We start from the raw sequence: 26,644 nt of genomic DNA on the forward strand, positions 1-26,644 counted from the left end.
CAGCAAGTTAAGTTTGGTGAAGGTAGAGAAGCCTTCAAACCAACTACCAGCTGGCAGCCCCGCAGCTCCGACTCTCGCGGTGGGAAGGAGATTATTCACCCCGCCCCGCCCAGGACCCCTCCCCTCCCACCAAGGCCCCGCCCCCAGCCCGCCCTCTCGACCTCGGCAGGTCCCTCAGCCCCAGCCTGGTCCGCAGAGCGCTTGCGCAATTCTTATGGCGTCTTGGCACTGCCCGAATCTAAACATAGAGGGAAAGAGAGCGACCCTTGTATTTTCTACACAGCGTGGTGCTAAGGCTTTCCGATCTCTTCTAGAGCTGGTTTTGCCTTTTTTGGCTTTGAGAACTCGGCTTCTCTTTCCCGTATGTGGTGTAAGAGGACATGTTTTAAATTAGGCGGTAACCGGGCAGCCCGTCTCCTGGCGCGGGGTCCTTGGGCTGAGTCTGGGTCTGCAGCCAGGAAGGTGGGGTCCTTCTCTGGAGCAGTCGCGCAGGCAGCGGCTGCGGGAAGTCGGACACCCGCCGACATGTATTACAAGTTTAGTGGCTTCACGCAGAAATTAGCGGGAGCATGGGCTTCCGACGCTTATAACCCTCAGGTACGTGTAGCGTCGCGCTGTTTCGGACGAAAGTGGCAGCCTGAGTCTCTGCGCCAGGCAGTCTCGGTGCCGGAGCCAGACGAGGCTTCTGCTCGCTGTTCGATTTAGTTCGCCCCGCACTTCCCAGCGCCTCTCTGCACCCACTTCCTGCGGCCCTGGAGGCTTCTAATTCTGTAGCTGTTCCCCCGGCGAAGCTGGCCGGGTATGGAAGTTGGGCCTGGTACTCAGTAGGGTCAAGGTGACCCCCAAAGTCGTTCCTTGTGGGTCGTGGGGTGGCCTGTGGGGTCGGCGGCGCCCAGAATGTGACCTGACCGAGTCCGAAGTTTGGCCCTGTTCTTTTTAAGGAGTCCAGCTTTCGGTCTCCTCAGTGCCCCATTGTCACCCTCCTGCCACTGCCCCAAAGACAAGCTTCATCCAAGCCCGAGGTTTGAGAGCTGGGATGACGACGCTGACGGAAGCAATATGGTCAGGAGGGGCTGTATGATCAGAATTCGGAGACTTAATGAGTTACTTCAAATATTTGGGTGAGCCTGGGCAGTTATAGGCAGAGAGCAGACATTTTCCCAACTGTAAAATGGTCGACAGCTGCTTTTTGAGTGGTCTAAAAAGTATTGCGATTTCACTCAGGTTTTGCCAATTGGAGTATTAGGCTACGGCTTGTCCTATAGAGATGAAGGACTTTAGAGTCCCAGGCTCGCTCAATTTGGATTCAGATGCTGGTTTATAAGCTTTAATTTTATGACCTTGACCAAGTTCCTTAATTTATTGTGAGATCAGTTTTTTCAGGGCAGCTGTAGTATATATTAAATGAGGTGTCAGGTGACTCAGTCTTTGGCAGGTGGCGGGTACTGGATAAATGGTATCTATTCTCTAGAAGTTAAGTGTGAGATACCATCCTGTTCATTCGTCATCCTCATAGAGTAGTGTGGGAAGGGTTGATCAGCTATGCAGTTGAAAAACTGGACTGGAACGGTAAGGGCCATAGGTGGGGTGTAAAGAACGCTCCATTGTTGTTACCCCCTCTTTCTGTGAAACGCTGCAACTTGCTCAAGGGGGAGGATGTTTAAGAAAGATTTCAGTCTAAGATTAGATGTGCTATTAACTAGTATAGAGAGGGCAAGAAAGGCAAATTTTGGGGGGGGGATGTGGGTTTGCGGAGGAAAGGTCTAGGTTTATAAATAATAAGCTTGTGATAATATACCATGTCTGGTTGCAGCTGGATTTATGGATATGAAGTTTAATAGATCTGGATGTCTTTAGCGTATAGGTGGTAGTAGAAACTGTGGTGGGGCAGATCATCCAAGGAGCATATAGAGAAGAAAAGTGGGATTATGATTAGATTTCAGAAACATGAAGGGAGAGTGGAGGAGGAAAATTTATCAAAAAAACAATCCAGGATTAGAAGGGAAAACAGCATGGTGCACTGAAACTAAATTGGTGGCGAGGTCTAAAAAAGGAATTGACAATAGTGATTTATTTTACAGATTATAAGAAATAGCCATTTCTATCATAGTTGCTTCTATGAAGAAAGTGTATTTTTTCAGCGCATGGATCTTAAATGTTACAGTTTCATGAGTTTTGACAAACACATACACTGTGTAACCCTTACTCTTAACATATAGAACATTACATCACCCCTAGGACGTTCCTTCTTACTCTTGTCCTGTCAATCTGTGTCCTTCCTATTCTGACTTTTATCAGTATAAATAGTTTTGCTTATTTTCAATTTCATGTAAATAGAACCACACAGTACTCTTTTGTGTAAGGCTTCTAGTTCTCAGTATCTTTGAGGTTCATTCATGTTACGTGTATTAGTAGTTGCTTCCTTTTATTGCAGTATGGGATTTCATTGTATGAATATATCATAGTTGATCTATTCTGTTGGTGGTTGTAGGAGTTTTTTAATAAAAAAGAGTTTTAGCATAATTAGGTTTTGTTACCTAGTAAGGAAAAAGTGAAATTTTAGACTAAAACTGACACATCTTGAAATTAACTTGGCACTTAGAGCAGAGATTATCCCAAGATGCATTTGATACAGATAGGAATTTCAAATTTCCATCATCTCTTGAATTGTGTTTCTCTTGAGAATTTGAACTTCTTAGTTACTTAAGGATTTCTTAAGTTGTGTTGGAAAAAGTGATATTGTGTTGGCTTTATATGAATTGTAGATTTCAGATTGATTGTGACAGGTATCCCCAAACCAACTGTTCTGACTTTGGTAATTAGAAGTACTTCAGTTTTTCCTTTCTTGGAAACGTTAGCACACTGTAAAATGTAGATGTTTGTAGTTTTCAGTATTATGTAAAGTGAATAACATACATTGAATAACCTACTATGGAAAAGCTAGTTCTCTAACAATAGTACAGGTAGAGATTTATAAATTAACCTGATGACAGGTAGTTGTGGGGAGGGTATTTTCCAGTGGTTGAGTGAAAAAAGCATTTTGCTAACCTTTTTGTGTCATGTGTCAAAAATAAGTTGAGGCCAATAAATCCATGTTTGACATCATTAATCATTAGGGAAATACAAATCAAAACCACGAAGAGATACCTCTTCACACCTGCTAAAATAAAACAGGTGTTGGTAAGAATGTGGAGAAAGTGGAACCCTACTACATTGTGGTGGGAATGTAAAATGGTACAGCCGCTTTGGAAAACAGTTTGGCATTTTCTTAAAAAGTGAAACATAATTTAACATATGATTCAGCAATTGTTTTCCTAGTTAAGAAGGCAGAATATTCTAGGTAGAGGGAACTGTGAGAATAAAGGAGGAGGGGGAGCTGCAGGGAATCATTGAGTAGGTAAGTCTGGCTGTGGTGGATGGAGGTAGATCATGAAAGGCCCAGGACTGTAGGACTTAATTTTATGAGAAATGAATGGGAATTTACAAAGCAATTTGATACAGAAAGTTGAGGTGGAGTCTTGTCCAGAGGTTGAAACAAGGACATGCTTCTTCCCTTTAGTTTTATGAAAGATTTATGATAGAGGATTATGTATCATGACCAGAGCTATGCTTTGAAAAGATAATCTGACTGGGGAAGACCAGTGCCAGGCAAGCTGGTTATACCCATAAAAGCATAAAAGTGTTCAAGATCTTCTCAGTAGGAATGAAGAAAGAGTCTGACGTCTCAGAGAAGAGTACTTAGTTACTGATGACGGAGATTTTGGGAATGGGAGGACTCCAAGATGACTGGGTAATGGGAGGATGGTGGTGCTTTCCGCAGAAACAGGGAGCTCCTGAGTAGGCTTGTGAGAAACTGCGTGACTTTTGAATGCACTGTGAGGTGTCAAGGAAACATGGAGGTGGTGATACATAGCTGGCAGTTAGAAATGAAAGACTTGATCACTGAGGATTGAAACTTGTTTGCAGTCCTAAATCATAGAGTTTGTAGGCTTAAAAACTAAAAAAAAAATTTTTTGATAATTCTCTTATTTCTGCACCCTCCCTTCTCCTCAGACATAAAAGATAGATGAAGAGGAAAATTTTGGACCAGTCAGTTTTGAGGTGAAAAAAATGATGTTTACTTTTCTCCAGATTTTTGAAAATTTGGAACAACTAAAATAGACGAGAAGGAATTCAATTACTAAACATGGTTACTGTTGAATGGCTCTTAATCAATTGTACAGGTAATGATTGTGTAAACAGCTAAGAGATTTGATACTAAAAAGCAAAACCTGTGATTTCTACTTGGTCTACAGACCACTTATTTTAAGAACAGCTTTCAGTTGTTTTCTCATTTCTGCAAGACATGTGGGAGGCTCTGCTGTCAGGTGCTGATTTTCATGACTTTGGTTCTGAAAATTCAAGTCTACACTGTGGTGAAGCTGTAGACTTCTTAGCTTATTTATACATTTCACCAAATATTTACTGAATGTGCTTTCTGTGCCAGTGGCTTTTCTAAGTCTTGGAAAATAAGATTAAGTGAACAAAACATGCCTAAATCCTGCCCTCATGGTGCTTCTGTTGCCGTAGGGAGAGATGCAGTAAACAAAGTAGAATACAGTGTGTTAGATGGTGATAAGTGCTGTGGAGAAAAATAAAGCAGGAAGATAGTGTAAGGGGGGGGCATATAGTCCCAAAAAGAGTGGTAAGGGGAGGTCTCACTGAGAAGGTGACATTAGGTGAAGGTGCAAGCCACGTTGATGGAGAATATCATTCTAGGCAGATGGAACATGGCCTGGTGCCTGGGAGGTTTAAGAGGCTAGTCCAGTAGGCTGGGGCAGAGAAAGGGGATGATGTCAGGGGTGCGGGGCAATGTGAGTGGTGCATCTCATAGAGTTCTGAAAGCCACTGTAAGAACATTGAGTTTCGCTCAGTGAGCTAAAAGGCTTTTGGGTGGATTTGAGCTGAGTAGTGACATACAACCAAACAGTTACTGTTTGCTGCATTAAGAGTAGACTGCAGGGCAGCAAGGGTGGAATGGAAGCAGGGTGACCAGTTAGGAGGCTATTATAAAAAAAGTCCAGGAGTTTGGACCAGAGTGTGGATTGGGAAAGATGGGTGAGAACTGGTCAGGTTCAGAATATCGCTTGAAGGTAGAGCCAAAAGGATTTGCAAATGTGTGAGAGTATTAAGAACAATTTCAAGGTTTTTGCCTAAGTACCTGGAAGGATGGTATTGTCATTTATTGAAATGAGGAAAGACTTATTGGAGGCTCATAATTCTTCTAGGGTGGGGCAACCACAGCCCTGGGAGAGGTGAGGGATTTGCTCTAGATCTCTTCCTGTAAATACAGCTTCCTGGTCTACTCTTAAGAACCCTAGTGCTAGTCTTATATAGCTGCCTTGAAACACGGGAAACATTGCCTACTCTTAAATTGTTAGGAGTTTTAATGATGGATAGGGTGTAGTAGCTTACCACCATATCCATTTGCTTTACCTGTGGGGCCGAGACAGCTGAATTATTGTTTCTTCCAGATTGAGATTTGTTTTTTACTTTGTGTCTGGAAAGTTTCTGAAGTCTGCTTCGGGGTTAGAGATTTCATGTTGGTACATCTTTTCACCCTGAGGAGAAAAGGGACAGCTGGTCTCTTTTGAAATCTAAGCCAAATTCATACAGATTATACATGTTTTACTGGTTTGATGAGGCACTATAGGTATATCTGGAAGCTCAGCTTGGGCCTCTGTTATGGTTTGCTCCTTCTCCCCACCCCACTGCACTGCTTTTTAAAGGTAAGAGTTCTTGACTGGGTTTCTCTGGGAAAGTGGGCTACGGTGTTTTGTTGAAAGTTTAAGAACTTTAAACCTAAAGGCTTTGCAACGTAGAGTTGAAGAGACTTTCCTTCCCTCTTACATGGTGGAATGACTGCCTCCGTTCTTCTAGGCAGCCTGCTCCTGGCAAGGTTTGTTTAGATGCCCAGTCATAATTTCAGCTTGACCTTTTCTTTTTTTCTACAGGGATTACGGCCTTTGGTTTCCAAAGAAGCACCACCTATCATATTTGCCACACCAACTAAACTGAGTTCTAATTCTGCATATGATTATGCTGGGAAAAACAAAGTTCCAGAGCTACAAAAGTTTTTCCAGGTGAGAGAAGATACTCTAGAACAGTGAAGACAGTGATGTAAATAGGCTTAAAAAACCCTATGAGATTGAGTCTTAACCTAGTTTGCTACCCACTTCCCTCTTTTTCCTTAAATAGAATTCTCTTGATTTTAGTTTGAGCCATAAACTAGGAGAATTTTATTTAGGTACAAAATGATGAAAGAGGGGAGAGTGATCCATTTCCTCCTCAGTATTTAAAGGTATGGAGGTTTTCAAATTGCATGTATAGCTGTTGATCATCCATTGGATGGAGGAAGCAATAGTTTGTATAATGTATAACAACATTGAACAATCCAGTATATATTTGGCTTTGTGATACACAGTGATTTTCTGTAGTGAATTTTCTTCTAATTGTTTTTTTACTTACTTGATACTAAAATTTACTGAGCTGTTGCTAGAAGTGGAGGAGGCTCTCTTGGGTTTGCTGATCAGCAGAGAGAAGCCAGAATTGGATTTTAAAATATTATTAATGTTAATCTACGTACAGATGATTCAGAGGTCAGTGATCCGACTACATCTCAGGCACTGTGGGAGTGGCAGTGGCTGGTACTGTTGTTGCTCGAAGGTAGCTTTCTCCTCCTCAAAAATGTGTCCAGGTTCAGGACTGGCTTAGGGACTTTTGATCAATTTAATCTCTTTATCTGGTAAGACTTGAATGGGCATTGGGGCCTTCAGTTGCAGTATGGAGAGATTTTGGAGACTGTGCAAAATAATGGATTGAACATTCTGTGGGATCTCATTATTACATAGGGGTTTATCAGCTTAACAGAAAGAAAGTAATTAAATACAAAATGGACTTGATATTCATACTTAATCCACTAATGATCAGAAGTCACATTAAATGTAGAGCATCTCTTGTGCCTACATGTCTTTGATTAGCTGCTGATTACCTTTGCCTTTTAAAAAACTAACCAGTGCTCCTTTTGTAATTAAGCAATATATGATAAATTTTTTAGAAAGTTGAAATTTGTTGCATGAATGTTCCTGAGGCTGCATTTTGAAGAATGACTTTGGACTTACAAGCTTTAGCTACATTTATAAGAAAATATATCAGTATTTCAGTTAGCATTCTAGTAGATTAGGACTTTTCTCCACTGCAGTGGGTTGATGGATTAGTTATAAAGTTAGAGGCATTTGCTCTAGATTAGCCTAAATTGTAAAATCTTTTTCTTATCAACCATGTACTTGATAATTCTTTCTTTCAAGAAATCTGACGGTGTGCCCATCCACCTGAAACGAGGCCTGCCTGACCAAATGCTTTACCGGACCACCATGGCGCTGACGGTGGGAGGGACCATCTACTGCCTGATCGCCCTCTACATGGCTTCACAGCCGAGAAACAAATGAGTTAGGCTGTTGAGGACTGGTTTGCTTTTTGGCATAAACCCTTTGAATTTTCATTTTATTTCTGTAAATTTTTTTTTTTGAATGGCCTTAACATTTTTCATGAAAACAGAAAGATACTAAGACAATATTTTTGGCTTGTTTATAAAATGCTCGTGGTCTGTCGGAGCTCATTCGATAGCTAAAACTATTGTTTAAAGAAATGGCTGCTGCCCTCTGCGTTTGGTCTCCTGATTTCCCTGGAGGTTCCAAATGAAGGTTGCACACAGGCTCATTAATGGCAGTCTGTGCTGAGGTTCTTGGGGACTAATAGTGGAATTTTGAGCATGGGGTGGAGAAGCCTTTCTGGATTTGGATGTGACTGAGGAAAGAAGATAGAAGCCAAGGCCAGGCACATGAAATGAGGTATTTGATAAGTTAGTAGTCACACTGGGGATTTTGCCATCTTGCAGTAAAATGTTAATAGAAATTACTTGCAGCCTGCCTCTGTTCATTGGGCAGTTTGTTTCAAAGGGTTATTTGCATCATCTCAGATCTTTAGTGAATTTTTTTGTGTAATTGTTAACGTATTTATTCCACCATGGGAACAGAGAACACCTATTTTGTGTTGCACTTTAGACCAATGTCTGTTTTATTAAATGCATCTGTGACACAAATTCTTTACCTTTTAAAAATGTTATGGCTTTAAATTATGATTTGTTTTAATTGTGGAATAAATACATGAATGGTGAAACATCTCAAGTTTGACATCCTTTTAAGTAAGCTTTCAAAATTTCGGAATACACCAGAGGCATCTTAAACCTGAGTTTAATTTCTTTCTTTTTAATTAGACACCAGATGATCTTTACAAAACTGTTCCTCAAAGTCAAATAATAGGTGAGTGGCATATTGATGATTACCATATGATATGGTTCCTTATAAGAAATGGGCTTGCCCCTTAGTGAAATGTGCCTGTAACACATAGTTCATTTATACAGTAATTTCCTGTGCTGTCACAATTCATAGACCTCATGTACCCTATATTAGTGCTGAAAAAAGGTAGAATTTTATTATATAAAGTGGTGGTGTGTATTTTGCCATAGCAAATAACAGTGACCTCTTAGGAGAAAATACGGCATGTGAAAACACTCAATAGCATTCTCACAAGCCGGGAAGCCCTCATTTGTCTGTACAAGTATAAATTTCCCCCAAATTTTTATTTTGAAAAATTTCAGACTACAGAAAGATTGTAGGAACAGTACAGTATACCTGTATGTTCTTCACGTAGATCACCAGTTATCAGTATATTGCCCCTTTTGTTTTTTCTTGCTCTCATACACAGGCACACATAATGATCATATATACTCACATGTATTTGGTTTTTGCTGAATCATTTAAGATTAAGCAATGGAATTACAGTAATTCAGCCATAAATGCTTAAGCCAGTATCTCCTAAGAATATAGACATTTAGTTGTCATGCCCCTTTAGTTTCCTTTTGTCCAGAACAGTCCCCAGTGTCCTTGTGACATTGACCTATTTGAAGAGTTCAGGGCACTGTTTTGTAGAATATCCTTCAACTTGGATTGTCTTACTGTCTCCTTATGAGTGGATTCAGGTTAAGCATTTTTGTCAGGAATTCTTCATATGTGGTGTGGTATTATTGTGTCAGGTGGCGCTTGATACCAGTTTGTCCCATTATTGGAGACTGAAGTTGGTTAACTTAATTAAAACATTGTCTGTCAGGTTTCTGCCTTGTAAAGATACCCTTTCCCCTTTATAAATGCTTTATTTTTTTGTAGGGGGTGGTGGAGGTAATTAGACTCATTTATTTATCTTCTAATGGAGGTACTGGGGATTTAACCCAGGACCTCATGCATGCTAAGCACATGCTCTACCACTGAGCTATACCCTCCTCTCTCCACTTGATAATTAATAACTAATCTCTGGGGCGATATTTGAGACTGAGAATATTGTGTCCTCAGTGGTTTTGCACCCAGTGTTAGTGTTCATTGGTGATTCTTGACTGAATTGTTTATTACTAAGGTAGTTGTAAAAAAGTGATTTTCTACATTGTTGACATATTTCAGTGAAGATGAGTACTCTCCTTTTAAGAGGTTTTAGTGTAATTTTCTCATTCAGTGTAATAACTGTCTGTGTCATTATTCATGCTGATGCTCAGATTCAGCCCATATTGGCTTCTGTGTCCTACTGACATGCCCCTATTAGTCTTTGAGCATTTCTTTGCTTTCTGATACGCAGGATGCTTTCCATGTTTCTCTTGTATTTTCTCCACCCCAGTGTCTTCTGTTTACCTTCAGGTATATTCTATTCATGTATGCAGATGCGTTTTCCTTCTCTGCCTGTTTTATTTTTGCCTAGCTGGTACGTTTCCTCTGCTCATAGTTTGGAGTTGTTCTCTATCTCATTTTCTGCATTGTATTCCATTTTATATGAATACACCATAGTTTATTTAACTAGTTTCCTTTTGATGGGTATTTGGTCTTAAGTTTTTTGCTTTTACAAACGCTGCCTTAAATGTATAATCTTTGCAGGTCATTTTACATGTTGAATATATTTGTAGAATAATTTCTAGAAGTGAGATTTACAAGGCAGAGAGAATGTGCATCTCCAATTTTGATAGCTGTTCTTCACTACAAGAGATGGTGCTGATGGTGCCTATTTAGCCGTGATGAGGGTGCCTGTTCCTCCTTCCCTTTGTCAGCCAAATGCAGTATCAAACTTTTTCATCTTTGCCAGTCTGATAAGTGATAAAATTTCTCTGGTTTAACTTGCCTTTCTGTTGTAATTAGTGATGTTGAATATTTTTCTTTTATTTAAACATTAAACTTTTTAATGTTTTTAATGTTTTTTTTTTAAATAGTAAGTTATATTTCCTTTTTTGTGAACTATCTAATCATGTACTTGGCCTACTTATGTCCAGGTGCCTTTTGATAATGCTGTAAATGTCACTGGTCCATCAGGCTGACTTCCTCAGAAACAGTCTCTGCTGACTCCTCTCTGAGCCAAAACTCTTCTGATTGCAAGTACCAGAAATTCATTAAAGCCAGGCAATGCAGAAAGGGGGATTTTCCAGAACCCAAGTGGAGCTGGGTCTCACAAGGCGTACATACCTTTGGGACCAAAGTGCTTGTCCTTCCTGTCATTCTCTTTGCCATGCAGCTGTTTTAACCATGTTTCTGTGCACCAGCTGTTTCTGTTTCTTGTCACACATGGTGGGAAACGGTTGTCTAGCCACTGAAACCAGCCCCAAATTCCAGAGGACAGAATATTATTGGCCCCTTTTGGGTCAGGTGTCCCCCACTGAGCCAGTCAACTGTTTGGTGCCAGGCAGTGTGGGGAGATGCAGTAAAGGAGCTCAGTGCAGCCTGTTCTTGGGTCTTAACTGAAGGCTCTGAGCTTTTGCTGTGTTCCCAGTTAGGATTATTCCTTCTAAGCACAGTTCTTTGAACCTTTGCCAGGTTGGGTTGTCTACTCAGAGGGAGACCATCCTCTGTGTTAATGCTATCAACAGAGGGACAGTCACTTTTCTCACCTCTTCTAGGCCATTTGGTTTGCCCTTAACAGCAGTGGTCTGAGCACACATAGCCCTGGGGGTAGGAAGATGCCATGGAGTCCCCAGGCAGGGATAGTATTAAGGAAATCAATTTTTAGGACCTCAGCTTCCATTATACTTCCTAGAGTTGAGCTGAGAAGGCACCTAGCTTAAGGGGTTCCTTATAATCTTTTCCCGCTCTATAAAAAGAAGGCTAACCCCTCGCTGTTTCTAGGGAAGACGATGATGTGTTGCCCTGCTGTCTAGGGTGCCATGGGTATAATTCTGAATGTTGGTAATGTTGAGAAAATGACTCTAATGACTGGGTACCAAATTCCTTTACAAGTTACAAGTTTCCTGAGTCTGCTTTTAACAAAATTGAAGGGGGAACCAATTGAGCTGTCAGTTGATCATTAAAAATAATTACAAAACTTCCATTGCCATCTATTTATTTCTGAGAACAAGGTTTCTCAGGACTTAATATCTATAAAAATGAAAAACAGAAACCGAATTGGTGCTGAAACTCCTAACTTTAACAGTCAGCGAGAGTCATCCGTGGAAACATGAACCAGCTGTCTCCCTCTAGTCAGGTTGCATTTCTAGTCAGATTTTGCCCATACTAAATGATTATCAATATTTATATTCTGTTGTTTTGAAATACATACTGTGATTGAAACAGCGATCATAATAGAATAAGGTATTTTTTAATATTTAGAGGTTATGGTCACAGAAAATTTAACCAAATTTAATATATCACAGAGAATTACAAATGTGATCAGTAATAGATCTTCAAGCATAAAAATGTATTTCATTAGGGTAAAGTTTCGGGGGTAAAATTTTAGGTGGAGTGAAATGGAGATATAAGCTGAAGAAGAGATTTCTGACTGTTAAGTAGACATTTGTATTTTTAACTAGTTGAAGGTAGGTGTCTAACTGCGATGGTATTTACAGTCCACTGGGTACATTTATGAGAGTGACTTAATAATTTAAGCTATTACTTACAATACACCAGAAACTATATTTCTTGCTGCTATTACAATGAAAAAATTTAGATGTTAAGCTTACATAATACAAAGGGATACATACAAGATTTTCAAAATTCTTTTACGGTAAACAGGAGCAAGAAAGGTTGAAATGGATGCTTTATGCTTTTTCCAGAGATGTGCCTGCTTATCCCTCCTTTATTTTCTAGCCAGATTCCCTTTCCAGGTCTGACTAGCTCTCCCTCTCCTTCCTGGCCCCTCACCCTCTGTGACTCTGGTGTGAAGCTGTCAATGCCTGGTGAGGATAGGGGTGGCTCTTTATAACACTGGCTGGCTTTCTTTGATCTACATACCTTTTCTCCCCTTGCTGTGTGTGGCTCTGGGCAGACTTCTCGGGCTTGTCTGACTTTCAGGCTTCTAATCTCCAAGTCTTCTTTCGGACTTTTTTTATGGTGGGAAGTTGTGCAAACCTTTCACTTTCTGGCCTATTGATATTCAGTAGCTAGAAGTTACACCAGGGGCAATAATGATTCGCTTAGAAATTCTGTACTCTCTGGTCCTAGTGACTTAATACATTTATTTGACGTTTTTGACTGTGCGTGCCCTGGGTTGGAGCACTCTAATCTAGCACCAAAGACTGTCCTTGTCAGAGTTGAGAAATGGGGCTTTGTTCTTACTGTTCCTCTTGTCATGTTCAGTGGCCATCATTCTTGGTCATCCAGGGCTGCTCTGACCCACAGTCGGTCATTAAGGAGTTCCACTAATCCTCTGCGTCTCCCAGATACTTAGCATGCAAAAGCACACACTATGAGGTGTCAGGGACCCCAAGATGAATCAGATACTTTTGTCTTTGTAAGCAAGCACTGTTATTATATTTAAGGAAACTCTTTTAATAATTATTTTTAGGTCCTTTTAGGTTATCTCTCAAGTCTCCTACGGTTGGTAAACCCCATGATCAAGAAACTCTCTTGTTATGGAGGAATTCCGCTGTTACCCCTCACTTGTCCCAACCTCAGGGCTCTGAGGGACTAGTGGGGTTTGGTTGCTTGAGGACAGGCTGCTCCTGGCTGGGTGCAGGTTGGGGAAACCTGGCTGTGGCTTCTGGGCTGTAGTGGGTCAGCCTCATGATTGTGAAGGAGCCCAGCTGACCCTGGCTCTCTGCACCAACAGAGCAACTGGGGTGGCACAGCCACCTCCTGATAAGAGGATTGGGAGGATAGGTCATTTGCAGCTGTCACTTGTATAAGCTTGAATCAGGAATCCTGACCTTTGTGTGGTCTCAGGGCACTCAGGGTGCCGTGCTGCTGCGGAATGTGTTGGGATGGGCGGATTGAGACCATATGCTGCTTGCTCGGGGCCCAGAGTCTGTTAGAGCTGATTTCAAAGGAAGCTGGTGTAAAATACTAATGGAAGCAGGGGAAGCAGAGTGGCTGGAAATAACATTGTTTAGATAATATTTTTTTCCTCAAGTTCTGACACAGCCCTCTTAGGACATCATGCCTTCCCTTGCCCTGACCTTGCCCATGTCCCTGAGCTTTGTCATGGTCACTTTGACTGTACCCTAGGGCTAGAGCACAGGTCCTTCAAGTTGTCTGACGTGTACCAGCCAGATTGGAATCTTTGCATCCCCCAAGTGTCATTCCGATGGAAGTCAGCTGAACAGCCCCAGGCTGTGAGAGATGGTGGGGTTGCCTCCCAGTCAGCAGGGAAGAAGTTTTAGAAAGAATCAGAAGCTCATTGCAAAAGGACCTTGATATGGCTACAGACTACAACTGACAAAATTAGGGACCTGAGTTTTCTTTCTTTCTTTTAAACTTTTTAAAATCTGTTTTTATATATATGGTGGCTGCCATTAGCAAATCTCAAACTCCCAAATTTATCCTTTCCCATCCCCTTTTCCCTGGTAACCATAGGATTGTTTATTATGTGAGTCTGTTTCTGTTTTGTACATAGGTTCATAGTGTCCCTTTTTTTTTCTTTCTCTTTTTCTTTTAGATTCTACATATAAGTGATACCATATGGTATCTTCCTTTCTCTTTCTGGCTTACTTAGAATGATGATCTCTGGGTCCATTCATGTTGTCGCAAATGATATTATTTTATTATTTTTTATGGCTGAGTAGTATTCCATTGTATAAATATACCACAACTTCATTATCCAGTCATGTGTTGATGGACATTTAGGTTGCTTCCATGTCTTGGCTATTGTATATAGTGCTGCTATGAACACTGGGGTTAATGTGTTTTTTCAAATTAGAGTTCTCTCCGGATATATACCCAGGAGTGGGATTGTGGGATCATATGGTAGGTCTATTTTTAGTTTTTAGAGAAATCTCCATATTGTTTTCCATAATGGTTGCACCAAAATGCATTCCCACCAGCAGTGTAAGAGGGTTCCCTTTTCTGCATATCCTCTCCAGCATTTATTGTTCATGGACTTTTGAATGATGGCCGTTCTGACTGGTGTGAGGTGATACCTCATTGTAGTTTTGCTTTGCTTTTTTCAGGATGTGGGCTTTCGAAGCCAGAAGAAGGAGAGGCTGGTACCTGGGGCCTGGGTGGAGTGCTGGAAGGGAGGTCAGTTTAGAAGTAGGAGTGTTTCCTGAAGGCACCCAGCCAGAAGGGCCACACCTTGGCTCTTCACATATTTCTGTACTCCAAGGGAGAGGCAGAGACACGGGAGGAGAGCAAGGGTAGAGTGGAGGTATTTGGGCAGGGGGCTAATGGCCCTGGGGCCCACTTAAGGGTCTGGCTGTACCAGGCTTATGCTTAAGTTGTTGAGATAGTGGAGCATGAACCCAGGACTGTGGAAAAAGCCAAGGAAGGAGGCAGCTTGGTTGCTCAGCTCGGCCTGGGCCCCTCCTTAGGGAGGCCCTGGCTCTAGTTGTGTAAGTGCCCTGCCACTGGAGAGGAGTGGGGAAGATGTAAGATGTGCCAGAATTGGTTAATACCTGTTGGGCTCTGAGCCCGCCTTCCACTCCCCCACAGCTCCCCTGCTTAGGCCACAAAACCTCTCTGTTAGACAGCAGATTAATTTGAAAATTGAGTTGCAGCTGGATGAGTTGATGTCAACTTCAAAGTTCAGTGGTGTTTAATTAAAGCCATCCAGAGACTAAACCTGCTCCTAGGAAATTATTCTGACCGAATAATTAAAGAGAATAAAGGTTAGATTTTTATTTCTGGCTAAGTCTGTGTTGCATTCAGCATCTCCAAAACATGAATTCTATTAATCTTTCATGAACCAACATTAAATTGCTTTCAGTTAGTTGTCATTCTAATTAAAGTAGAGTCGCACAGAAGAACCTTTGTTTGTCTGTTCTCCTTTCTCCTTTGAAGTTATGTCCTTGAAGAAATGGTCATTTGGCAAATTGATTCATAACTTGATGTGTCTGCCCACCCCTCCCTTAGTTGGGTCCTGCTCACTGAGCATCGGAAAGAATTGCACCCGGAAAAGTAGGCCCGGCTGCGCAGGGTAAGTAAGCACTGCTGATGCTTGGGTTGAGGTGTGTAATTTGCAAAAACATGACCTGTGGTCATGGGAGTTAAAGTGAAGGACTAGTTAAGATCGCCTGCCCAGCCCAGGCCAACTTGGGCAGGCCTTGAGGAAGGTCTTGGGGAGCTGAGGTCTCCCCAGGAGGGCCTTGTGGGTTGGGAGAGGGTGCCCTGCTGTTTGCCATTCCACGACCTGACTCTCCCTGAGCCTTTGTGCTTTGGTGTGGGTGGCCTTGTTTCTGCCGAGTGATGGGTCAGAGTCCTCATCTGGGCCTCTCTGCCGCCTCAGTGTCCTGAGGGAGCCAGCACTCCCAGGCTCTGGTCCAGTGGCCGAGGAGTGGGTGGGGAGGAGGCAAGAATAAAGCTCTGTGTCCTTGCTCTAGGACTTATCTGTACCTTGTCATCCAGCATATTTTTTCTGTTTATTTTCCTGCATGATTATGGATGTGAGATGTTACGACCGGGAATCTTTAAGCCAACCCAGGATTCCCCAAGGAGGATCATTCCAGGCCTCCAGAAGCAGGGAGGGGAGATCTGCTTTCTTCAGCTCCAGGTGTGGACAGAGGTCAGAGGTGTTCACTGTGCCCTTCCCTGCGTATCTTGGGAACACGAATGCATTGAGGGGACCCTTGGTGTCTTTACTGAGTTTGGTGTCTTGTGCTGTGGGCCTGGGAGAAGCTCACTGTGGTCTGGGGTCTGGGCCAGATGCGGGTAAAAACAGAAGGAGCAGCCTCACTCCACTTGTGAAGACGGTCACGCCCCAGGGTTTGGGCCCAAGAGCATCTTGAGCCTGAGGTTTCCAAGTGCTGCCAGGTGACCTGGCCACTTCTGAGCTGTGACTTTCAGTCTTGTCTGTTCTCTTGCCTGGTGCCCCAGCTCCCTGGGCTGCTTCTGGCCCCCACGAGTTTTCTTATCTTTCCTTATGGGCCATCAGGTGCCCTGTTGTCTTTTCCCACACGGCTTTTCCGATCTGGGGTAACCTGAGAATTGGCACCCCATCTTCCTGTCAGACTGGGGACTTGCCCCACCTTCACCAACAGAACTGTTACAGCACAGACCATTCTGCAATCTGTGTGTCAGATTCTGTGTTGGGCAGTAGAGACCAGAGAGAGGTGACACTGTCCCTGGCCTCCAGAGCTCACAGAATGACAAGCATAACCAAAGTGCAACAGAACTGTCCAGAGTCAGGGCCAGGGCCCAGGAAGGCGGGGGAGTGGAGGGACATTCTCTGAGGGGGTGCTGTGTAATTGCATAGTGATGTGTATGTGGCTCCCCACTAAATGCAGTGGGGAAGAGCATTGGCCTGAGGGAAGAGCACTTGCTAATGTGTGAGGGTGTCTTGGATGTGCGGGAGAGCAGGTGGGGAGAGAGGACTGGCAGGACCCACTGCTAGAGAGGGAGGCTCAGGCCAGCTCATGAACCTTCCTGCGGCTGAGCCAAAGAGAGCCTGGACTCAAGTCGCTGAACAATAAGGGTGGTGTGTGCTGGGAGGATGGCCACAGAGTCCAGTGTTGTTTTGGTCTATGGTGCCAATATGGAGGACAGATTGGAGAGGAAAGACTTGAGGCGTTGGACTAGTTAAGAGTTGTTACGAGAGTTTGGTTGAGAGGTTATGAAGGCCTGGGGAGCAGGGCAGTGGGCGTGGGGGGAGGCGTGAATCCCAGGGCTGTTAGGAAGGCAGAGTGAGCCCAGTCTGACCATTAGTTGGACGTCAGAGGTGAGGGTGCGTCAAGCTTCTGGGTGCTCCAGAGATGACTTGGTCTGGCTCCTGGGTGATAAGAGGTGCAAGATTTGGGGTGTACAGGGCAGGGCATGACTTGTTGGGAAAAACGGATTGTCTGTGAGCCCTCTAGGCAAAGAATTCCAGCAGGCAGTTGGGTCTAGAGGTAGGCTGGGGGGTCTGGACTAGAGATAGGAATTTGAGAGTTAGCAGTTAGAGGGATGGTGGGAACTGGGGTGTCTGCTACACTGTTAGGGAGTGTGTGCAAGGTGAGGAAATAGAATGGGGGAAACACCAGTATTTCAGGAGCAGGTGGAAGGGACAAGGGCTTGTGATGGCTTTTAGGGTCTAAGAATGGAAGAGACACAGACACCATGTTGCGTGAAAGAAACTGGACACGAGAGCATCCCCTGTGACTTCATCTATATAAAAGTCAGACCTTGGCAGGGGCAGTGTGTGGTGGTAGAGGTTGGAACAGTGGGCACCCTTGTCAGGGAGGACGGATAGGGGAGGGTCACAAGGCAGACTTCTGTGCTGGAAAAGGGCCATCTTCATCTGGTGGGTGTGTATGCGTATGTGCATATGCACAGATACCCTGAGATTTCTGCCTTCTACTGTAAGTTAGGAAGGAAGATGCAAGTGTAGGAGAGGAAAAACAATTTTTCTTCCACCCTCCTGAGTTCTTGGCTGAGACCCCCTGTAATAAAAGATAGATTAATAAGAGAAAAGTAGACAAGTTTACAAACACGTATACCTCACGTGTGCGTGGGAGATACCCCAGGAAAGATGAGCTACTTCCTGAAGTGGCTTAGAATTCAGGGTTAAATATGGCTTAATAGGGAGAGGGAAGGGGATGTGGCCTCTGAGGGGAGAGTACATGATTTCTAGGGAAGATGAAGGGCCCTCAGAAGAGTCAATGGGAGGTGTGATGGTGACAATGTATGTCTGGGTGTGGTGTGGACTTGCAGTCTCTTCCCCTGTCCCGAGAGTCCCCTTGTTGATGACCTCTGGGGAGGGATCTGTGATGACTGAATTCCTTTGGGAGCCTCTGTCTGTAGGCAAATGGGGGGGGGGTTCAGAGAAAGCCCCTCCTTGTATTGGCTGGGTTTCAAGTGCCCACAGCTCAGAATAATCAATATACTAAATGGTGTATTTGGGGCTGGCTTACTCTGCTACCCTTTGGAAGGAAGATGGAAGGAAGGAAAGGAGGAAGGAGGAAAAAGGAAGGAGGGAGGATGGATGCAGGGAAGAGAGAAACCTGGAGCCAGTGGTGCCTGGCAGGAGAGGAGAGGGTTTTCAAGAAAGAGGAAGGTGACCAGTGTCACTCATGCCCAGGGGTCAAGCTCTAGGCTGGCTCCGTAGAGTGGCCTCGAGGCTGCCCTCCCAGTCCTCCCAGGGTCACTAGAGTGACCCCAGCACTGTAGAATGAGTGACATAGAACAGACCTTCTCACTGAATCAGCACAGAGAGGAGCGAAGAGCCCCAGGTCAAGGGCATACCTGAGAAATCTCCCATGCTCGCGCCATAGCTCCCAACAGTGCAGATGGCCATTCTGTGGTTTCCTGAGTGCCCTCCTAGGCAAATCCTGGTGTTTAGATTTGATAATGTTTAATAAAAATGTTATTACCTACTATAACTTAAAAGAACTTCCTTCTGTTTTAATGTGAGGGTTTCCCATGGAAACCACTTCAGCCTTGGTGGCTGTGAATGGCAGCTTTATTAACAGAGCCATCTGCAGGCTCTCCTGGCTTTCCTAACAATCTGTCCCACTGCTCATGCTTCCAGTTCAAACGTTGTTTATTGTGGTGGAGGCCCCAGCCTGTCCCCCCAGGGGACAGCCTTCCCTGCACCCTGAGGCAAGGACAGCTCATCTGCTTTTCTCATGCCTGTTGGCCACTGGGCCTTCATGGAGCAGGTGGGGGCAGAGCCCGTGTGCTATCCCGAAGGTCTCTCCCCTGTGGACCAGATGCTCCTGGTGGGCAAACCCCCTTTCTCTTTCACACGGAGACCAGGGAGATGGGCCTAACCTTACCCAAACCCACAATGAAATATGCCCTTTTCATTGCAGCCCTGAGTTTTTCATGTCAGATTTCTCACTTCCCCCGAGAAAGGCTGACCCACCAATGAGCGGGGTAGAGGGGCATCACTGATGCTCCTGGGGCCAGTGAGGGCTTGAGTCCTAACTCATTCTTCCAAGAGAGAAGGGACTCAGCTCAGCTCAGAATTAACTCATCTTCTAAATGGAAATGTCAAAGGCTGGCAAACACTCCTGCTAATGATTCTGGTGCTGAGATATTCCCGGGCAGCAAATAGTTGGCCACATGAAAATGGATTTTGCCAATGAAACTGGGGGGGCTGTTGCTCTCAGAGGAGAAAGCCTGGTCACCTAATCTCAATTCTGCATCCGTTTCACCAGGGCCTGCTAAAGAATGGAGTTCTTTTTCTTGTCATTTTATTAATTCTGAGTAAGGGAAGGTGATTCAGCCCAAGCACCTGAGGGAAGGCAGCTGTGGGACGCCTTCAAGAGAGCATCTCCAAGAAAGGGAGTAAGCACCAGTGACACGCAGATCAGTCAGAAGGGAAGCCAGTGAGGACCCAGTGGTGGGGGTGGGGGTGGGAGTGCAGAATGCCCAGCAAAGGGGAGGACTCCAGGAGCCATCTCCTTCGTCAGGGGTTTGGCACCGGCTGCCTCTCTCCAGGGGCATGTGAGCAGACTACAGACCTTAATCAGATCCCACCAGTTTTGCCTGCATTCCTGTGTGCATGGGTGTTCTGGGCAGTTTAGTCCCACGTATAGGTTCATGTAATTGTCATCATAACCAAGATGCAGCGTGTTCCATCACAGAGGAACCACCTGTGCTATGCCTTTATCGTGACATCTCCTCCCCTTTGTCTCTGTGCCCTGGCAACCACCAGTCTGTTCTCTGTGGTGTCGTTTCACGAATGTTATATAAATGGAAATGTGCAGTCAGGAAACTTTCCAGATAGGCTTTCTAGGATACGTGCTCCATGAGGGCAGGGGCTGTATCTTTCTCATTGCTGGATTCCCTGCTGAGCCCAGTACTGTAACTTGGATGAGGCGGGTTTGTACATAAACCTGATGAAGTGATGACTCCTGTGGGTCCTAGTCCCACACAAACTCTCTGGACTCAAAGTGGCTACCACTTTGAAGGTGTTGGTAGCAGTACATTTTTATTGTAGAGAGACTGCAGTCTGTAGGAGGAAGAGGCCGTGCCTTCCCTGGACACTGACTTACAGTTAACAGAGAGCGTTCGTTCTACAGCTGACAAGGTAAGAGGATGCATCCAGCTTCTGGTTTCCCTGCCTCCAGCCAGGTTTCCAAGTCAGCCTGCCCCGACGTTGGCTGAATGGGCATCGCCACGTGGGGGTGGGCTTCAGAGTACCCTTTGACCTTTCCCAGGATGCACTCTGGCTTGGCGGCCCTGTGAGCATCAAGAATGAAACGAGATGAACAGGTACAAGGGCTTTGCTTTTTATTAAAAAATTATTTTTCCTCCCTGAGGCCCTTCTAGCACCCACTTTGTTTGCAGCTTCTCTAGTGAGCTCTGCCAGGAGTTGAGATCTGCGTGGTCCCGCGGGGTTGTTAAGTTGTTGGTACCGGCAGTTATGCATATTCATCTCTGTCTCTGGGTGGCTCCCTCAGGAAAATCTGTTGTCAGTACTGCGTGTTTACATGGCTTAGGGAGAGGAGAGGCAAGATCAAAGCCCTGGCCGAGGCTGGGCCCACAGGGCCGGAGGACTGAGGGGAAGAAGCACTTGACCAGTGAAGAAGGAAGCTGCCAAGCTTCTTTTTTGAAGTGGAAGTTGCTCAAAGATTGGAAAATAAGGGGGGGCAGCGCCTCCACACAAATAGGTTTAAGCTGAACATCAGGGACTGAGGACACATGAGCCAAAAAAGGCAGGAAGGGCAAGGAGTCGCTGGCAGCAGGTGCCACAGCCTGGCCTGAGGCTCTGCCCCGCACTCGGGTTGTAGGGATGGCAGGAGGGACTCGTGCATAAGAACGGTCCCTCCAACTTCGTGACATTGTTCAGAGTTCAAAGTTGCCTTTTCCAAAGCCTAATCACTTTCTGCAGTTTTTCCATATACTGGTCTCAAGTCCTTCATACCAGAAGCTTAATCCATTTCATTCTGTCTTGTTAACTAATAATCACTACACTATCCTGCAGTGCTCCAGAACAGAGCACGTGGCTAGTCCCCGGGACTCTGGAGAAGAGGACCTGCCTTCAGATCTTGGCTCAGCCACTTGTTATTAGGGTATCCTGGCTTCTCTATTGGTTTCCTTATCTGTAAAATGGAGATAATCAAATTTAGAATTGCTGAAAGAATTGAACGAGTTAATACATGGAAAGCACTTAAGTGTTAGCTGTTATCATTGAAAAGCATTTAGTCCTATGGATGTGCCCTGTTTTAATCATTGAGCACTCAGGTGGGTTGTTTTCCCCCATTTCTTGATGTTTTTGTCCTTTGAGATATAGAAGTGGTACCCTTAAGTTTTTCTGCCAGATTTCTGGGTTGGTAAAATTAAGATAAACACAAATGTGTTCAGTTTGGTAAGCTGTGGTCTCTGGAATACATTACCCCTGGGTACAGAAATGACATACGCTGACATTTCTAGAGGAGACAGTGAGACTTTCTTGTCCTTGTATCAGAGGTTATTGTAGGGATCTGTAATGAGGGTGGAGTAGAAATGCAGGTTTCCTTTGGAAAAGGTGAACTGAGTAGCACAAAATGTGTACGTTACCTGGGTCTGCAAGGAGGGCAGGAGCTGTTCCTTTACAAAGGGTTGCATTGGGAAAAATGCCTGGAGACTTTTTCTGTGGTCCTTGGAGATGCCATTCCTGGGCCTCCTGGACAAAAGGGCTTCTTTAGGGCCTGGCTTCTGTGATGGCGAGAGACACGCCACATTGCTGTGGGCAGCACCCTTGCCCTCTCTGGACTGAGGACTGAGATGACTGCTCTTTCCCTACTTCTTAACATCTCTGTGAATCTTCACCCTTGTCCTTTCCTTCTTCCTCCCTGTTTCAGAAGAATGTTTTTCTCCTGGTGTAAGACACTCCAGTTTTTAAGTCACAGTACACGAAGTCCTGGCACAGCTGTTACCTCGGTAAGTGAACTCAGGCCTGTTCCTGAAATCTCCCCAGCCTGTCCCTTCGACCACAGGGTGACACGCCCATCACTGAGTGACAGCCCGGATGTCTGGGGTGTGCTAGCTGCACTGGGACTCCTCTGGCGGCAGCTCTCCTCTATCCAAGTCCTGCACATCTGCTTTAAAAACACGTTATTGTCCTTAACTCTTCATTTCACTTCTAGTATTAAGCTGGAAACCTAGTTCCTTCTAGAAGTTACACACCTGTGTGTGTCCAAGGTCTAATTCATCATTATTTCCCTATAAGCAAGTTCCTTTGTTAGACCTTCTTTTATTAAGAAGAAAAATCAGTTAGTAGGTTTGTTCTGGTTCCTGTCAGCTATTTTGTCTCCGAATCATTGGAGGAGGAATTCCTGCCGAGACAGCCTCTCGTGGCTTAGTGCACGTGTCTGTGAACGTATGTTCGTAGTCACAGGGATGAATAAAGTGATGAAAACCCCGTCATTTCCATGACTGTAAAGCTGGGGAGTGTATGGAGTACACTAATTCTTCCTAACGAATTTGTAGCAGCTAATTTATTTGTTGTGGTGTACAGGGGATGTGTCACTACGCAGCCGAGAGATGGAGAAAGCAGGGACATAGCGTCCTGCTGAGTTCAAGGGCCTCCCTCAGGCTAACCCCGGAAGGCAGCGGCAGGCTGTGGAGCCAGGCAGGTAAGCAGGATCACCAAGATTATCCAATGTTAAACATTAGAGAGTAGACATGAAATAAATTAAACCAAATACTTCCCTATTAAGTGGAGGCATAAATCAGAAGTAATTTCCTCTAACATTATGAGAGTCTATCTGTCTGTCACTACCAGAATGGCTGTATCCATAGTAGTGGTTACCTGGTAGATGTGTCCTTGTGAACTGTCATGTCTGCTGATAATTGAATAGCCGTGGAAACTAGCAGCATAAATGAAAAAAAGACTCAAGACACATTTAGAGAGACAAATGAAACATTTTGATTATTTTATTTTTTAATCTTCAAAATTTTCTGCCATAAGACAGGAATGCATGATAGAAATGGCTCAACATCTTCACATGAAACACTTGGATTCATTTTCATTCACAAGTTTTCTAAAAACATCTACAATTTTATAATCCCACCCACTTCCAACCATTATCACAGATTTAATTGACTGTTACACAGTAGTTGCCAGCAGTAGAGAGCTGGAACGCTTTCTGCGCGTTAGTAGTGTCTTTGGAAGCTCCCACCCAAGAGTGTCATGACTCTACATCTCGTTGTACACGGCAACCCCAGAGGTGACTGTTGTCCCTAAAACACTCCCTGCTTATCACGGAGAGCTGTGTCCCCCAGGGACTTAAAATGCTTTTTCTTCTCCTAGAATTACTTGTTTATCTCATAGTATTTTTCTTGCAGGGAGCAGCACATGCTGACCTGATTTAATCACCACAGCTAATAGGCAAGCACGTATGCCTGATACTGCGGCTGCTCTCTGATGATTATGTACAAACATACTGAGAAATGATGGGTTGCTTGGAATCTCTCTTCTTTTGAAGAGAACTACTTTGAGGTTTTTTTTTTGAACAGTTGTAAACAAAAGGAAAGAGATAATACACGGACTTATGTCTATACACGTAGAGATACACACTGAGTATTTTCAACGTGGCGTATATCCTCTTACATAGAGATACACACACAGAGTAGGTGTCACACTCACCCCTTCACACACACCCACACCCTTACAGCATGTGAATACAAATGTTGTGAGTGTCCTTGGGAGTTCACTGGAGTTTGTATATTACCAAATGACGATGAAATACCTGATTTATATTACTCCTGAGAAGATACTAGAAGGGAATGACAGTTCTGATGCACTTTGGAATGGCACAATCACGTAAACACTTGCATACTTAAGACTTCTGAACTCACCCAAAGTTTCTAAACATCTAACCAAAAAAAAAAAAAAAAAAAAAAAAGATATCAAAACAATGCAGCAAGTTAAAAAATAGAAGTTTTTTTATAATCAAAGTATAAACAAATATATAGGAAATGCATATTTGTCAGTAATTATTTTGAAAATAGGAAATAACTAAGAAAAACATAGTCTGACAAAACTTAAAAAAACAACTATCCGATGCATAATACATGCACTGCCCAAAATAAAGAGCCACATCAGAAATTGCAAGGCTTTAGAACAACTCCACCAGAGAAAAGTCACCATATATAGCAAGTCTGCTAAGTATTCAATTTATAAAAAATTACTGTAACTATTATTCACACGTCTATAAAAAAGAAATCTGCAATTTGCTGAGTATTTTATCCCTCAATAATCTGTATAAAAGTTACAACTAAACCCATGAATGTCAAGCACCAATTCAATCATTTAAACTTACTATTTGTTATCGAGGGAACAAATTATGATGAAGGCTAAGCTAAAATTAGCCAAGTTTAGTTTTATAGGCATGCGGTTTTTTTTTTTTTCTTCCAATCTTCCATTGAATGTCAAACATTTGAAGATGTTTAGGCCAGTAAAGGAATCCTTGGAGGAATCCTTTATTTCTGAGTATCAATGGTTTAATATACATTAGAAGCTCTTTAACAAACCACTGCTTTCTTAGTTCTAAGATAAAATGGATTTTGCACACAGGAAATTGAATCCGTCACTCTGACTTGGTAAAGGCAGCACCTATGTGGCAGGCCCCCAAGCACACCTGGACATCTACTGGCAGGGTAGGAGAACGTCATTATTACTCAAGAAGGCAACACCACTGCTTGTGGCAAGACTGAAGTTTTTCTTAACTGAAACATTTCTACTAGACATTTGGGGCAGGAGGACATCTCAGTAAGAGAGGTGTTTTGGTTTCTTTTTCAGCATCGGGGAAAAAGTAGCAAGAGTCTGAGCCAGTAGACGAGTGTTTGTGGTGTCTCTGGTTGTTCCTGAAGAAAGCCTGTCAGATAACGGGGGATTTACTTTAAACCTACACAATTGCTGCTTTTGTTTCCAGTATTTACATCATACTCCTCACACAGTAATTTCTGAGACATACTTAATGTTTCAGTCTTTTCCTACTATTAAGTTTGGTTAATTTTCAGCACACACCACACCGAACCTTTAGGTCGACTGCATTTGAAAGACGGAAGATAAGACTATTGAAAGCAGGTCACGCAAAAACCCAAATCTCCATCAATAGTGATTCTCCATCACTTCCTGGCCTGTTACCTGAACTCTATCACAAGACCACCATGCGGCTGGAGGAAAAGAGTCGCACTGAAGTCTGGGGTTAGGACTGGGGCGAAGGGTCTTGCTGGTCCTCAGGAAGAGCGGCTTCACCCTGCTCATCGCTCATCTCTTTGGCTGGCTCTTCACACACAGGCTCAGCGAGGTCCTCGCTGCCTGCCTCACTCTGCTCCTCGCTGGGCTCCACAGTTTGCTCCAGGCTGTTCTCCAGAAGTGTGGGAGAACTGCTTCTTCTACTTTCTTCTTCAGCCGTCTCATGTGGGGGCTGGGAAGGAGGTGGTGTGGGAATTTCTGACTGCATGACGCCCTCAGTGGAAGAGATGGGGGCTTTGGTTATCGTGGTATCTGCTACAATCTCATTTTGAGGCAAAGGTAACTTTTCCACGAGTTTCCACTGAATGATGCTCATGTCTTTTCCACCAGTTGAAATCAGGTGACTGTCATTATGAGTAAAACTGACATTGGTGACATGGCTGCTGTGGGCACTGTACTTGTGACTGGGAGCCTACATGAAATAAATCAGACAGGAAAATTAAACTCGTTCTTTACATGCCTGCGTACAGCAATGGTGGTGACTACATAAGGGAGGTCATGCAGCTTGTGAAACAGGTAATGCAGATCAAAACCACCAGTCACTGACTGAGGAATAAAGCTAGCAGTAATTTCCTTTTAATACCTATTCATATGGGAGAAACAAAAATTGGACAAGCTATACTTTCAGACTCTGGTTAAAACAAATGTCTCTTCTGGATGTCAGGTTGGTATACTTGTTAGAGCTTATTAACTTCTATTGAGATGGCAAGGGGAGAATTTACTAGGTTGGCAGGATTATAGATGATTTAGGAGCTTTATAATATTAATCATGGGTCACAAATAGTATGTTTAGAAGAATTTTAGATCTGCCAAGAAATCAAAGTGAAAAAAGTTGGACAATAAAAAAATGAATAAAACATTGTCAGCTGTCTTCTCTTTGTTCTCCTTGACCTGAATGAGGAAGGAAAAGACACGCACCACCTGCTTGGGTGCTTCCAGACGGCCTGCTCCCTCCGACTGTGCGCTGGAGTATATCACAGATAGT

General features: G+C 43.8%; 2 protein-coding genes across 10 annotated transcripts in view; one reads left to right on the top strand and one right to left on the bottom strand.

Moving 5' to 3' along the window:
- Window positions 1-438: 438 nt before the first annotated feature.
- COX7A2L (cytochrome c oxidase subunit 7A2 like) lies at window positions 439-26,520 on the top strand. Of its 3 annotated transcripts, XM_006211458.4 has the most exons (7): window positions 439-597; window positions 5,994-6,122; window positions 7,347-16,044; window positions 20,413-20,502; window positions 22,259-22,337; window positions 22,915-23,032; window positions 24,976-26,520. In XM_006211458.4, exons 1-3 carry the CDS (start codon window positions 526-528, stop codon window positions 7,485-7,487), a joined length of 342 nt encoding a protein of 113 aa, XP_006211520.1. In that variant the 5' UTR covers window positions 439-525; the 3' UTR covers window positions 7,488-16,044; window positions 20,413-20,502; window positions 22,259-22,337; window positions 22,915-23,032; window positions 24,976-26,520. The 3 variants fall into 3 exon arrangements, with proteins under 3 accessions (XP_006211520.1, XP_072793924.1, XP_072793923.1); XM_072937823.1 differs by lacking the exons at window positions 439-597; window positions 5,994-6,122; window positions 20,413-20,502 and having other exon boundaries at window positions 7,487-16,044; XM_072937822.1 differs by lacking the exons at window positions 439-597; window positions 5,994-6,122; window positions 20,413-20,502 and having other exon boundaries at window positions 7,487-16,044; window positions 25,201-26,520.
- The window catches only part of EML4 (EMAP like 4), a 124,886-nt gene continuing 121,551 nt past the window's right edge, over window positions 23,310-26,644 (bottom strand). For all 7 annotated transcript variants that reach the window (XM_072937813.1, XM_072937812.1, XM_006211460.4 and 4 more), the window contains one exon: window positions 23,310-26,071. In XM_072937813.1, the coding sequence (XP_072793914.1) occupies window positions 25,610-26,071 (462 nt within the window). In that variant the 3' untranslated portion in view covers window positions 23,310-25,609. The remainder of the gene's footprint in view (window positions 26,072-26,644) is intronic.

The sequence above is a fragment of the Vicugna pacos genome, chromosome 15, assembly GCF_048564905.1.
Source record: "Vicugna pacos chromosome 15, VicPac4, whole genome shotgun sequence".
Classification (NCBI taxonomy): Eukaryota; Metazoa; Chordata; class Mammalia; order Artiodactyla; family Camelidae; genus Vicugna; species Vicugna pacos.